We start from the raw sequence: 14,745 nt of genomic DNA on the forward strand, positions 1-14,745 counted from the left end.
GCCACCACAATTAAGTGACCATAAATTGGGTTGTGACACGCCATTGATGAAGCTGTGTCCTGGATCACAAAATGTTTCATCTTGCTTTCAACAAACTGTTTAAACTTTAGAACAGTGTATTTCTCTTTCAGAAAGTTGTAAGCAAGTTAAACTTGCCATATTATTTTTGTAGGTAATTTTGTAGGAACTTCAAAGGAAACTCTTAGAAACTGATTGTATTTCTTAAATTTCTCTACTTTCCACTAGCTTGGAGAGTCTAAGGGTATTGATAATCTTCATTTGCTCATTAGATTACATCAGGGTATTTTGTCACATATGAAACAGCTGTCACTGAGAAGTTGGAGTACATTAGAGCTGGGGATGGCCTCAAGGCCTGGCTCTAGTTCACCTCATTTAACAAATGAGGAGGCTGAGAAGTGAAATGATTGCCAGACTCAAGGGGCTGCTAAAAGGTCATGAATTATAACCAAAAATAAACATAAAGCTTCCAGAACAAAGTTAAAGGGCCCATGTTCTTAGTAAGACTGTTTGGAAAGGTTACATCTTTGTAAATTGTCTGAGAATTTTATGCACACATTTATTGTGTTTTGATAAATTTCACCTTCCATCATTTCTCCTCCAATTCTTCCCCATCTTCATCATCACTACTTTCCCCTCCCAAATGCATATGCTCTTCTATTTTTTTCTAACCACTGAGTCTGCTTTGTGCTTGCAGTGTATGAATGTGTGCGGGACCATCTCCTGGGGCATGGATAGGCTTCCGTGGCCACATCCCTGAAGGAAACTGAGGGATGGTTATATTCTTTGATGAAGACATGCTTTCAGGAATCAGTCATCATCTAAATCTGCCTGGGAAACAGGAGTGAATGCAGAATTTACTTCCTATTACATTTCCAGGTTGGAATTCAAGAATATTAACATCTGAGCAGACAGACAGTATGGGACTGTGGACACAGACTTATCGTTGTTTTTTATTAATTTTATTTTGTTTTGAGAACTTTATCCGTGAGCACTGTATCTACGTCACATCCAGCCTTCCTCCCTTCTCTAACTCCCCCCATGTTGTTTCCTCTGCTCCCCAATTCAAGATCTTTTCTTCACACATAGGCACACATGTTACACAACCTGATGATCCCATTTAGTGTTTCTCAGATGCACATGTGTCCCCCTATTCAAAGAAGTTTCTTTTTGCGACATATGGAACTACTGCTGAGACCTACAACTGGACAAAATGCAGAGTAACTGTGGGCTGCCCAACTCCAGGTGATATACTTGTAATGCAACCCTGACACCCAGGGCTCCGGGAAATCTCAGAAGAGGAGGCCGAGCAATAACAAGAGCTGGAGGCTCATGATACCTTCGATAGGCAGTGTCCTCCAGACAGGACAGGGAATATGTACCCGCAAAATCGCAACAATGTGGTTGCCTGAGTAATACTGGTTGCTGAACAACACCGAAACAACCTTTCATTTTTTGACGTCAGAATTCACTGGATTACTTTTGGATACCAATGCCTAATATTTAGCATGCCTAAAAAGAGTCACTCAAATACTGTTTTAAAATGTAAATTTCTTGGCTTCAGTCTTAGGGATTTTGATTCAATAGGTTGGTATAGAGTTGAAGAATTAAGTTATTGAGCTGATATTTATAAGCACTTACAATGTGCAGATATTATTTTATGATCTGGTGTATAAGGTGACAGAATAGTTTATGCTCCAGGCCTTCTCCATGCTAACATGCGGGAGAGATGGACAAATAGATAGGAAGCTGCATTTTGAACATGCACGCAGATGATTATGATGCAGGGAGACGCAGTTTCAAATGTAGAGAAATAATGCTCTAGCAACGTTCTCTCGGCCCAGGAAGCACTGTAATAAAGCAACAAGCCAGATAAAGACTTTCCATATGATCCATGGTCCAGAGCCCTTGTGGCTATCAGGCAACAAGCAGAAGGGGCTCCAGATGTAGCGCACACCTCCTCTGCCTGCTATTAGGCCATGGGGCAGAGAAAGCTGGGTGGCCACCAGCAGGCTTTCCTGAGGACGTGGAGCTGCCTGGGTGGTTTCTAGCCTTTCCAGATAAGTGCCTCATAGCAATAAGAGGTTCTGTATGGCGGCTTTCTGTTCTCTATGCCTGACCTACTGGGATCTCTACAACACAAATGCCTTTCATGTTTACACATCCAATAACCTCACAATAACCGGCCATTAATATGGTAGAAGGTACTGACAGCTGGGTGAGGGCTGAGGAACCAAGCTGAGGGTTTTGTATGACTTCATATTGAAGGTTTTGGTAACGTATAACTTTTAAAAAGTCATGCTATACTGTCAGATACAAAGTTGCCTGGGTAAAATTCCAGAAAGATGCTGGTCAGTTAGGAAAGTCTTTGTGGTGTGATACCATGAATTGTGGTCTGTGGTGCATCCCTGCATGGCCATGGACCCAAAGGCAGTAACTCCTTCCTTCAAGGAGCTCATGAATGGCAAGGGTGGACCTGTACTAAATGGAGTGGGAAGCATAAACACTATAAAATGCAAAACACAAAACACTGTCTAACATACAACATCATGTACTAAACCATTATTCTAATTAACATGAAGTCAGAATAAAATGACAATGGCTTTTGTAGAACACTAAAAATTAATGATGTAGCTGGGTGTAGTGACACACTCCTTTAACACTCAGAAGGCAGAAGCAGGAGGCTCTCTGTGAGTTCAAAGCCAGCCTGTCTACATAGTGAGTTTCGAAACAGCCTGAGCTGCATAGTGAGACCCTGTGTAAACCCCCTTTTCAATTCATGCTGTGAGGCCCACTCTGTGAGATGGAACCTACCTGATACTGCCAGGTGGGCAAGAACCTAAAATAGATAGGGCATGGACCTAGGACAAAACCTACTATTATTATTCTGATAATGGGACATAGCAATAAAATTATTTTTACTGTCACACTACTGTACCCATAGAGCACAGCCTTGCTCAGCTCTCATCAGAGAGACTTTCTACAGTAGATAGGAATTCACACAGAGACCCACAACTGGGCAATGTGCAGAGCGTGAGAAACACTAAATACTCAGTCCTAAATGCCATATATTCATCAAACCCATCCCCTCAAGGGTCAAGGATCTGCTTAGAAGGGGAAGCAAAAAAATCTGTTAGGAGCCAGAGGTGATGGAACACTCCAAGAAAACAGCACCTCATAGACACAGCCACACTGATGTTCACACTGGCTCACAGATACTGTGACAGTGTACGCAAGACCCACATAGATTCAGAAAGACTCCATAGAAAAAAAGACTCAACCCTGGGAGGGAGAAGTGGACAAAAGGCCCTACCCTAACCAAGAAGCTATTTGCAGTAGAAATCTGCTGGCAAAGGGAAGGTTTTCTCTGGGAAGTGTCAGTATTATACCAAAGGTAGTACCCTAGATACTCATCCATTAAAGTTAAGAAAAATGACACTCTTTAAATGAACTCATTGGCACAGGAGACAACTTCCTGAACAGAACACCAACAGCACAGGCTCTAAGATCAACAATCAATAAATGGGACCTCATGAAACTGAAAAGCTTCTGTAAAGCAAAGGACACTGTCGTCAGAACAAAACGACAGCCTACAGACTGTCTGACAGAGGGCTAATATCCAGAATATATAAAGAACTTAAGAAGTTAAACAGCAACAAATCAAGTAACCCAATTAAAAAATGGGATACAGAACTAAACAGAGAATTCTCAATAGAGGAATATGGAATGGCAGAGAAACACTTAAAGAACTCAACATCCTTAGTCATCAGGAAAATGCAAATCAAAACAACCCTGAGATGTCACCTTAGACCCATCAGAATGGCTAAGATAAAAAACTCAAGTGACAACACATGCTGGAGAGGATGTGGAGAAAAGGGAACCCTCCACTGCTGGTGGGAATGTAAACTTGTACAACCACTCTGGAAATCAATCTGGTGCTTTCTCAAACAATTAGGAATAGTGCTACCTCAAGATCCAGCTATATCACCCCTAGGCATATATCCAAACGATTCTCAAGTATACAACAAGGACATTTGCTCAACAATGTTTGTAGCAGCTCTATTTGTAATAGCCAGAAACTGAAAACAACCCAGATGCCCCTCAGTCGAGGAATGGATACAGAAATTGTGGTACGTTTACACAATGGAAAACTACTCAGCAATTAAAAACAAGGAAATCATGAAATTTGCAGGTAAATGGTGGGATCTGGAAAAGATCATTTTGAGTGAGCTATCCCAGAAGCAGAAAGACACACAGGGTATACACTCACTCACAAGTGGATACTAGACATATAATATAGGATAAACATACCAAAATCTGCGCACCTAAAGAAGCTAAGCAAGATGGCATACTCTGGGTAAGATGCTCAATCCTCATTCAGAAAGGCAAAGGGATGGACATGAGAAGAGGAAGAAAACAGAACAGGACAGGAGCCTACCACAGAGGGCCTCTGAAAGACTCTACCCTGTAGGATATCAAAGAGAGGCTGAAACTAATAGCTAAACTTTGGGCAGAGTGCAGGGAATCTTATGAAAGAAGGGGGATATAGAAAGACCTGGAGGGGACAGGAGCTCCACAAGGAGAACAACAGAACCAAAAAATCTGGACACAGGGGTCTTTTTTGAGACTGATACTTTAACCAAGGACCATTCATGGCTATAACCTAGAATCCCTGGACATATGTATCCCATGGCAGCTCAATGTCCAAGTGGGTTCCCTAGTAATGGGAACAGAGTCTGTTTCTGACATGAACTCAGTGGCTGGCTCTTTGATCACCTCTCCCTCAGGGAGGTCCAGCCTTACCAGGCCACAGAGGAAGACAATGCAGCCAGTCATGATAAGACCTGATAGACTAAGATCAGAAGGAAGGGGAGGAGAACCTCCCCTATCAGTGGACTGGGGGAGGGGCATAGGTGGAGAAGAGAGAGATTGGGAGGGGAAGAGGGAGGGTGCTACAGGTGGGATACAAAAATGAATAAACTATAATTAATAAAAATAAAATATATCTTAAATTTTTTTTCTGCAAACATTCTTCTTTAGGTAATGGAAAGTCCAAGCTTTGACAAGAGATTGAATCAGTAATAAAAATTTTACCATCAAAACTCACCTCATAACCTACTGGCTTTACTAGTAAATTTCATTAAACATTTAAATAGAGATCATTAAGAATGTCTAGTGTCTTCTGTATAAGGGGGAAATTATTATTCTAAACCCTTTCTTCAAGGCCAGAATTACCTTGATATGAAAATAAGGAAAAGACACCACAAGAGATGAAGCCCAAAGGATAATAACAGATGAAAGAACCTTCAAGGGAACTGAGAAGCTCAACACTGCAATATTTCAAAAGGATCCAACACCACAGCCAAACATGATTTATCTTGTGATACCTGGTGTGCCAACATACACAAATAAAAAAAGCATAATACATCAAATCAACAGAATGAAAGACAAAAATGTGAACATCTCCATAGCTGCAGGAACAGCATTTGACAGGAGTCAACAACCCTTCATGATAAAAACTCCAGATGAATTAGGTGTAGAAAAAACATATGCAAATGCACTTGAGGCAATTTATGCAAAGCCCACAGTTAGCACACTGTACTCCGTGCTGAAAAGTTGGGAGGAAAGATCAGAAACAAGACAAGGATGACATGTCTTGTCACTGCTGGTAAACATAGCACCGTGAGTCCTAACCAGGGACACCAGGCAAGAAAAGAAAGGAAAACCCAGCCACGTGTGACAGAAAGGAAAGGTTTCTTCTGTCAGATGACATGATCAAATGGATAGGACACTAAAGACTCCACCAAAAAATTGTTTAGAAGTAATAATGAATACAGTGAGGTTGCTTGACACCCAAATCCACAGGGGAAAAAAATCAGTTGTATCCTATATGCCAGCAATGATCTATCCAAAGGAGAGAATAAGAAAACAACACATTTCAACTGAAAAGAACAAAATAATCAGGAATAAATTTAACCAAGGAGCTAATGGATTCTCATACCCCAAACTGAAAAATGAATCAACAAATGTGGTACACATGTGTACAATGGGATGTCATTTACCCCTGAGGAGGTAGATATTCCACGATAGAAACAGACAAACCTTGGGGGCATTATGCTAAAATTTCTTGCCAAAAGTCACTGTGTGAACATACTTTTCTGAGTGGGGACCAAGAGTGATAAAATACTCTGCCAAATTCTTAGAGAATATATAATAAAAATAAATGGTGCTTGGCTGGCAAGGAAAGGGTGATGAGCTGTTGTCTGATGGGCATATTGTCATTGCGATGGTTTTAAGGTGTGGGCGTGGGATGCCCCTGAAATGTGCATGCAATGAAGTTAAGATGCTGTCTTGCATTTGACTGTACTAATTATGGAAGAGAAAATAGTCTTCTTAACTGGTGAAATGGAGCAGTTCTCTTAGTCCAGACTCTTCGCTTACCAGCCAGATGACCTTGGACATAGCATCTGTAGGTATGTTATAAGCTGAATGAGAAAGAACACCTCACCATATTGTTTTAAGTTGTTGCCAGTGTGGCCACATATCATAATATACTGTGTCAGTAAGGGATCACATGAGGCAAATATATCACTTTGTTTTCTAATGAAATGACTTCATTAGATCAATATGTGCAGCAGGCGGGCTGTGCCTACATGTAATAAGCAATGGGTCTCAGTTGTTACTGTTCTGTAACTTCCTCATATAGGACAACATAAATTCCTTGAGTTCTCTATGTAGAAACTCAAAGGAAATTGGATGCTTTGGCTTCCCACTCTGCTCTGTAATAATTGGTTGGTTCAGTGTCTCTTGTATAGTCTGTCCTGTTTTTGTGCTCTTAGGTGCTCCCCAGGGGCCTGAAGGAAGTCATTAACAGCCTCAGTTTAATGACCCCAGATTATTTACACTTTCAGTTGTTTTAGTAAATTGTAGGATAAAAATGTGGTACTTTAACAAGCACAGGGAGGTGTAATATCAAAAGCTGGGGGAGTGTTTTTAATACAGCAAAAACTGTGTACAGAACACTAGGAGTTAATTTGCTTTCTAAGGACATTAGTCAGAGTAGCTTAATAGAATTCTTGTTGTCTGAGCTGGGTGCAGCCCCTAAGTCCTGCTACCACCGTGGCAACTAGGTATCATGTGTCTCTTGTGTCTCTGTCAGAGTTATCTCCTGTACAGTTGCAGCAAATTACTAGCAATTGAGATAACAGGAAGGGAAGTCTGAAGGGAAAAGAAAAAGAAATGGAGAAATGGAAGAGAGTGGAGAGAGTGAGTGGAAGATGGTAAAGGAGAGAATTAGTTTCTGAAACTACCCACGAGTCCATGTGGGTGATAGAGCAAGAGGGAAAAAGATAAGACACAAAAAACACAGAATGAGCCTCCTGTCTATGGAATGCAGGGATTGACGAATAAGCAAGAAATGATGGAGTTAGAAAGTGACCATTTGCAACCACCAGAGCAATTCAGGTAAGAATTAGACGTGGGTGTTTAACTAACTAGAGGCTGAATGCCGCAGGACACATAGCTACTTCTTCAAATCACGCACTCACTGCGAAGAGGGTGCAGTTATTTTATATTTATAGTTGGCATTGCAATAATGAGTCCAACCTCCTGAGGAGATGCTCAGGAGAAAGTCACGCTTCCCTGGAAGTCATGCTCCAGACACATCCCTTGAATTGAATCACGACAAAAATCAGACAATCCAAATAAATGATCTAGCTTAGGTATTCTCAAGCATACCTGAAATCCCAGCACTTAGGAACTCAGCCTGGGCATCAGAGTAAGAGAGAAAGAAAAGAAATTAAAACAGAAAAGAAAACAAAGCATCTCATGAAAGGCAAAGGACAGTGGAGGGAAGCCTCCAGACTAAAGGAAAGTGAAGAACTGCGTGAGCACTGTGCCAGGTGGTGATTGTGGTGGTGGTGCTGGGCTTAGCCACCAGACTAACCAGCGAGTTTCTGGCCAATGAGAGACCTATCTCAAAAGATAGAGACCTATCTTCAGGTGACCAGCACCTGAAGAAAACAACAAATGAGGCTGTCCTCTGGCTTCATCATGCATGTGCTTACACACACGTACACAGACACCACACATGACACATGAATACATACATGTATACACAGACATCTCTTTTTTCAAGACAGGGTAGCCTTGGTTGTACTGGACTCACTTTGTAGACCAGGCTGGCCTTGCACGCAGATCTCTGCCTCCCTGAGTGATGTACAGGCATGTGCCACCATTCGTGGCTTACACACATTTTGAAGATCATTTTAATATAAAAATAAATTAGTATGATATTATGGAGTACTTCTGATTTCTTCCATTTGCTAGTTGATTTTAATCATTAAATATATCTTGATCATTATATTTGATCATTATTATAAATCATTATAGATTTAATCTGTTTTCAAATCAGATTATGACAACTTTGAGAAAAAAGACAGTCATTGATGGTTATATTTCTTATAGTATCCATTACTTTACATAATAAATGTATAAAAACTTTACATATTTGTTAGCTAAAAATTGAAAAAAATGTTTAAGTCATGTTGGGGTCAACACTTCCTTCCTGGTTTTGACCTGTCAATATTAACAGGCACACAAAACCGAGCACACAAACCCTTTAGGACATGGACACTTAATTTATGCTGTTTCTTCCTTTCCACACCTACCACTTGCTGTCAGTCCTATAAGCTGCCTTCTGTCCTCATCCCTCCACTGAACCAGCTCTGACAGCCGAAGCAACTTCCTCCTTCTAATCGCAGTGCTATCAATCGGCAGTTAGTCCCCACACTTCGCTGGAGGCTGAGTTGACGCTGTTGACCGGTTTCTGCCTCTGGAAACTCTCGTGGCTTCTGAGTCCCCCCTTCTGGCTGTCTCTGACACTGTGGCTCTTCTTTGGTGGTTGTTTCTTTCCTGGGATCTTTCCAAGGTCCACTGCGACACGGCTGCTTTTGTCCCCCAGCTCACCTGTCCAACTACCACCTGTTATTCTCCCATGATGTCTTATAAACTTAACATCTTTACGTCGCCATAACTCCTTCTCTCAGTCAGATTGCCTAATCCCAGAGAACAGTACTGAACTACCTGACGTGGGAAGCCAGAGTCCAGCATCTATCCTTGGCCCACCCCTCAGCCTGCGTGCCACTCATGCAGTCTCCATGCAATCTTCCCAACTCTTTGCTGTTCCTTGTTCATGTTATCACCACTGCTGCCAAAGCCTCGCCTCTAATCCACGTGCCATCCTCATTTAAGATGATCTTACAAACAGCTCTACTGTTACCTCCCTGAGAAAGACACCTTAGTGGCATTCTGTGATTTCAACTGAAAGTCAGCTTAACATGGCTCTTGAGCTCCTTCCTGACAAGGACATTGTGACCACATCTTTCTACCCTTGATTGTTATGTGATTCATGTTTGGAATTTGCTCTGTTCCCTGCCTGAAACATTTTCCCGTTCCTTTTTATCCATTTAACTCTCACCATTCTTCCTCCAGAAGTACAATTAGGTGTGTATGAACCAATGTGTGACTCCCCTGTAGTCATACTCCCATTCTTCAATTGTTACCTATTCCATGGCATTTGTGCCATCTGTAACCACAGGCATCATGCCTGCCTGTGTACTGTAGCAAAACAGTCACTCACAGGGTCCGTATTGATCATATATGAATTCTGTACCCTTCCAAATTATCATTCATAAAACACACATTTCTTTTGCTTTGAGAAACATCTTTTTCTTAAGTGAAGTATTCTAATTTCAAAATTAAAATATTCACAAATATATTCCCCTAAATATTAATGTACTTTTCTGTCCTTAAGACACATGAACATGCCACTAATTTGGATTCCACTAATTAAAAAACCTGTGCCTCACAGAGGAGGACATTGCAGTCAGTCCTGATGAGACCTGATAAACTAGGGTCAGATAGAAGGGGAGGAGGACCTCCCCTATCAGTGGACTTGGAGAGGGGCAGAAAGGAGATGAGGGAGGGAGAGAGGGATTTAGAGGGAGGGAGGGTGGGATTGGGAGTGAATGAGGGAGGGGGCTATAGCTGGGATACAAAGTAAATAAACTGTAATTAATATAAAAATAAAAATTATAAACAAAAACCCTGTGCCTATTACTTCCAAGTGAGATTATACCAACTTTGAGAAAAAGAATAGACCCAGTGAGATATGAATAAGGATTCAGTAACCTATCACTGAGAATATTAACATTCTTTTTTTTTTCTTTTTTTTTATTTTATTTTTTTTTATCAGTTACATTTTATTAACTCTGTATCCCAGCCATGTCCCGATCCCTCATTCCCTCCCAGTCCCTCCCTCCCTCCCTCATCTCCACCGTGCCCCTTTCCAAGTCCACTGATAGGGGGGACCTCCTCCCCATTCATCTGATCCTGTTTTATCAGGTATCTTCAGGACTGGCTGCAAAGCCCTCCTCTGTGGCCTAACAGGACTGCTCCTCCCTTCGGGGATGGGGAGACCAAAGAGCCAGTCATTGAGTTCCTGTTAGAAATAGTCCCTGTTCCCCTCACTTTGGGAAACCAATTGGTTACTGAGCTACCACAGGCTACATCTGAGTGGAGGTTCTAGGTTATATCCATACATGAAGCAAACCAAGTAACCCAATTAAAAAATGGGGAACAGAGCTAAACAGAGAATTCTCGACAGAGGAATATCGAATGGCAGAAAAACACTTAAAGAAATGCTCATCCTCATTAGCCATCAGGGAAATGCAAATCAAAACGACCCTGAGATATCACCTTACACCCATCAGAATGGCCAAGATGAAAAACTCAAGCGATAATACATGCTGGAGAGGTTGTGGAGAAAGGGGAACCCTGCTCCACTGCTGGTGGGAATGTAAACTGGTACAACCACTCTGGAAAGCTATCTGGCGCTTTCTAAGACAAATAGGAATAGTGCTTCCTCCAGACCCAGCTATACCACTGCTAGGTATATACCCAAAGTTTGTTCAAGTACACAAAAAGGACACTTGCTCAACCATGTTTATAGCAGCTCTATTTGTAATAGCCAGAACCTGGAAACAACCCAGATGTCCATCAACGGTGGAATGGGTACAGAAATTGTGGTATTTTTATACAATGGAATACTACTCAGCAATCAAAAAGGAGGAAATCATGAAATTTGCAGGCAAATGGTGGGATCTAGAAAAGATCATTCTGAGTGAAATATCCCAGAAGGAGAAAGACAAACATGGGATATACTCACTTATATAGACCTATAAGATATGATAAACATAATGAAATCTATACACCTAAAAAAGATAATCAATTGAGCGGACATGGGGTAAGATGATCAATCTTCATTTAGAAAGACAGATGGGATGTGCATTGAACGTATGACAGGAGTCTACTGAGCGCATCTGAAAGACTCTAACTAGCAGTGTTTTCAAAGCAAAGACTCATGACCAACCCTTTGGCAGAGTACAGGGAATCATAAGAAAGAAGGGGAGTTAGTCTGATGGGGAAAGGATAGGAGCTCCACAAGGACCAAATATATCTGGGCACAGGGTCTTTTCTGAGACTGACATTCAACCAAGGAATATTAACATTCTTACTAGCAAGGAAAGAAAACTCTTAAATTTGGGCTTGTGAGTTACTTTACACCTTATTCTTTTGGTTATAATTCAATTTTACACAGAAAAATAATTGTCAGTTATGGTATTCTCTATTAAGACCACAAGTGATGAACTGCCTGTTTATATTGCCCCATCTTACTCTACTTTTATTGGAGTCTATATAAACTTAGAATGCTTTTTTATTTTCAACTCAGGAGAACACAGTCCAATCAAATGAAAACTTAAATAGACTACATGTGACATCTGTCCCTTACAGTTTCAACTAAGGGCTGAGTTTCACTTTAAACAGACCACCAAAGCCAGCTCCCATGAGCACCAATCAAAGGAGGATAGCTGTGTTGATCTCCCTCCACATATGGCTGTGGGTCTGCCCTTCTGAAGGTGTACTCCGATTTCCTCCACTAGAACAGTCCCCTCCAACTGCAAACCTTTTGTTTAAAAATAAGGGCAAACCCACCATTCCAGCCACAATATACCCAGCACTGAAAATCCAAACATACAGTCCTCTTCTGATCTATGGCATCTTACCACCAACACTGCCTGCTGTCAGAGAACTGAGATGAGTTTTCCGGTGCCTGCTGGCATGGTGGCAGTCAGAGCACAGCTGTCTGAGAAACACCTTTGGACCAATCAATGTCTCACTAATTTGCTTTCTTTTAATTTAGTGAAAGTTCTCACCTAGTCCTTTAAAGCTTGAATCTGATTTTTCATAAGTTCTAGATTTATCAGTCAGTCATGGATAGCCTGAAGATGTTTTTTACTGCTTTCCTCACAATGGTATCATACCCATTTCCTAGAAAGCTATGAATTCTGGGTGCCAATAAAGACACACTTTCCTCAAGAGAACCCTTTAGTTGCTGCCCAAAGCTGTTGATGAGGTATCATTTACTTCAGTAAGTTTACATAATCCATGCTGCTAAGCTGCCTCAGCATCAATCACTGCTCCAATCATCTGCTGCTAATGTGCCCAAGAGATAAACATCCCTCTACACCGGCGAGAGAAGACAGTTTTGATTGATTTCACAAAGGTTCCAGCTTATCCAGGAATTGTGCAAGGCTTCATTGGTTTCAAGGAACATCTGGAGAATACAAGCAATCCTGTGCTCCAAAGGAAAGGCCTGGTCATGTCTCAGACCAAAGCATTTCTGCCCAGTAGTCACAACCTCTTTGCAGACAAAGAGGTATCTGTGGGGAAATTTTAAATTGTTAACCAACAGGGTTGCAGGTTCATTGCTCACCTCTCATCACATTTAATCAGAATCACGCTGTCTGTTCCGATCCCTAAAGCTGCAGCTCCCTTCTTGAGAGAAAAGTGACTCTGTTAAGAAAACAAAAGCACATTTATGATTAGTTCTTTACAAAGACCAGATCTAATTTCTCTGCTGGCTCTTCTCCTTTACATTTTAATATATATATTAAAATATTAAAATGTATATATATATATATATATATATATGGGTGTCTTGCCTGCATGTATGTCTGTGTACCATGTGGGTGCCTGGTACCCACAAAGGCCAGAAGAGGGCATTGGATCCCCAATGACTGGAGTTATAGACAATTGTGAGCGGCCATGAGGGTGCTGTGAATTCAAACCAAGGTCGTCGAGAAGAGCAGCCAGTGCACTTAACCACTAAGCCATCTCTCTAGCCTTCCTATTTATTATATGCTTCAAAATTCTTTGAGAATTTCATATATGCATACAATATATTTTGATTATATTTGCCTCCACTCCTTCCCTTATCTCTTCCCAAATCTACCCCACATCCTTTTGCACTCTTTCCAACTTCATGTTATTGTAGTCATCATCTTCTTGTTTTCATTCCTTTGTTGTTGTTGTTCTTTTTCTTCTTCCTTTTCTTCTTCTTTTTTCTCTTCCTCCTTGTTCTCATCCTCATCCTCTCTGTTCTCTTTGTCATCATCCTCTTCCTTCCTATTCCTCATTCTCCTCTTCCTTCTTCTCCTCCTCTTCCTTCTCTTCCTCTTCCCCCTCTTCCATTTCCTCCTCCTCCTTGCATATAACCCGCTGAGTAGAGTTTGGTGGAGCCGCATGGGACCATACTCTTAAAGAAAAGTCACTTTCCCTTTCACAGCAGTCATCATTCTCAATAGAGCCTCACCTAGAGAAGGGGTTTCAGAGGCCCTCCACGGTCTATTATAGAATGTAGATTGGCTTTATGTTGTGCAGGTCTTGTACAGTCAAATGCAATTGCAGTGACCCTGTCGTGTCCAAAAGACCCTATTTCCATCTGATCTTCCTTGACCTCTGGCTTTTATGACCCCATGATAGAGCCTTGTGGGAGTGATGGGGTGTGATATAGATATACCATCTGTGGTTGAGCACTCCATAGACATTTAATCTATATACTTTAACTACTTCTGAGTTTTTCTTGAACAAAGAAAGACTTCTCTGGTGGGGTTTAAGAGCTAAAATATGCTATAGAAATAAGAAATTGGAGAGCAATCTGATACAGTGTCAAGTTAGCAAAATAATAACTAGTAGTAGGTTTTCCTCTGGAGCTGATGCACTCCTCAGCCATGGGGCCTTGGTCAGATGCCAGGCATGCATTTCCCCTCTGTGAAGCATGCTTTCAAGCCAATTGGAAACCAGCTGTTTATGGCCATATCACTCATGCCACTATTGCACTCATAGATCTCTCTTGCCAGATTGGTTGTTATTATAGTTTGAAGGGGTGAGAGTTGGGTAATCACTAGTTTTTTTAAAATACTGTGGTGAAACACATTATGGTATAACTTAAGTAGCATGTTAACCATATCTGAGAAACAACCATTTCTGTGTTCACAGCTATTTTTATATTGTTGTGCAATAATTACCAACATCTATTTCACAGAACTCTGTCACTGTGCAAAACCAAAACTCTTCACTAAACAGTAACTCCCCATTCTCTCTTTCCTCACCCCAACAACCACCATCCATTCTTGGTCTCTGCGGATTGAACTGCTTCAGGCAGAGCATTCACTATATTTTGTTTGTGTCGTCATCCTGCATGGACATTCAGGTTCCATCTAGCTTTGGGATGTTGTGGATAGTTCTACTAGAAACACATGTACAGACACTTCTTTAAGATGCTGCTTTCAGTTGTGTGAGGTAGATACCTAGAAGCAGAATTAC

The 14,745-nt window shown here is 41.2% G+C and overlaps 1 protein-coding gene across 1 annotated transcript in view; it reads right to left on the bottom strand.

Moving 5' to 3' along the window:
• Positions 1-14,745, bottom strand: part of Gad2 (glutamate decarboxylase 2) — a 66,650-nt gene that overhangs the window by 27,532 nt on the left and 24,373 nt on the right. Inside the window, exon 8 of the mRNA XM_060387449.1 lies at positions 12,854-12,933. Coding sequence (XP_060243432.1) covers positions 12,854-12,933 — 80 coding nt within the window. The remainder of the gene's footprint in view (positions 1-12,853; positions 12,934-14,745) is intronic.

Source organism: Meriones unguiculatus, chromosome 7, assembly GCF_030254825.1.
Source record: "Meriones unguiculatus strain TT.TT164.6M chromosome 7, Bangor_MerUng_6.1, whole genome shotgun sequence".
Lineage (NCBI taxonomy): Eukaryota > Metazoa > Chordata > Mammalia > Rodentia > Muridae > Meriones > Meriones unguiculatus.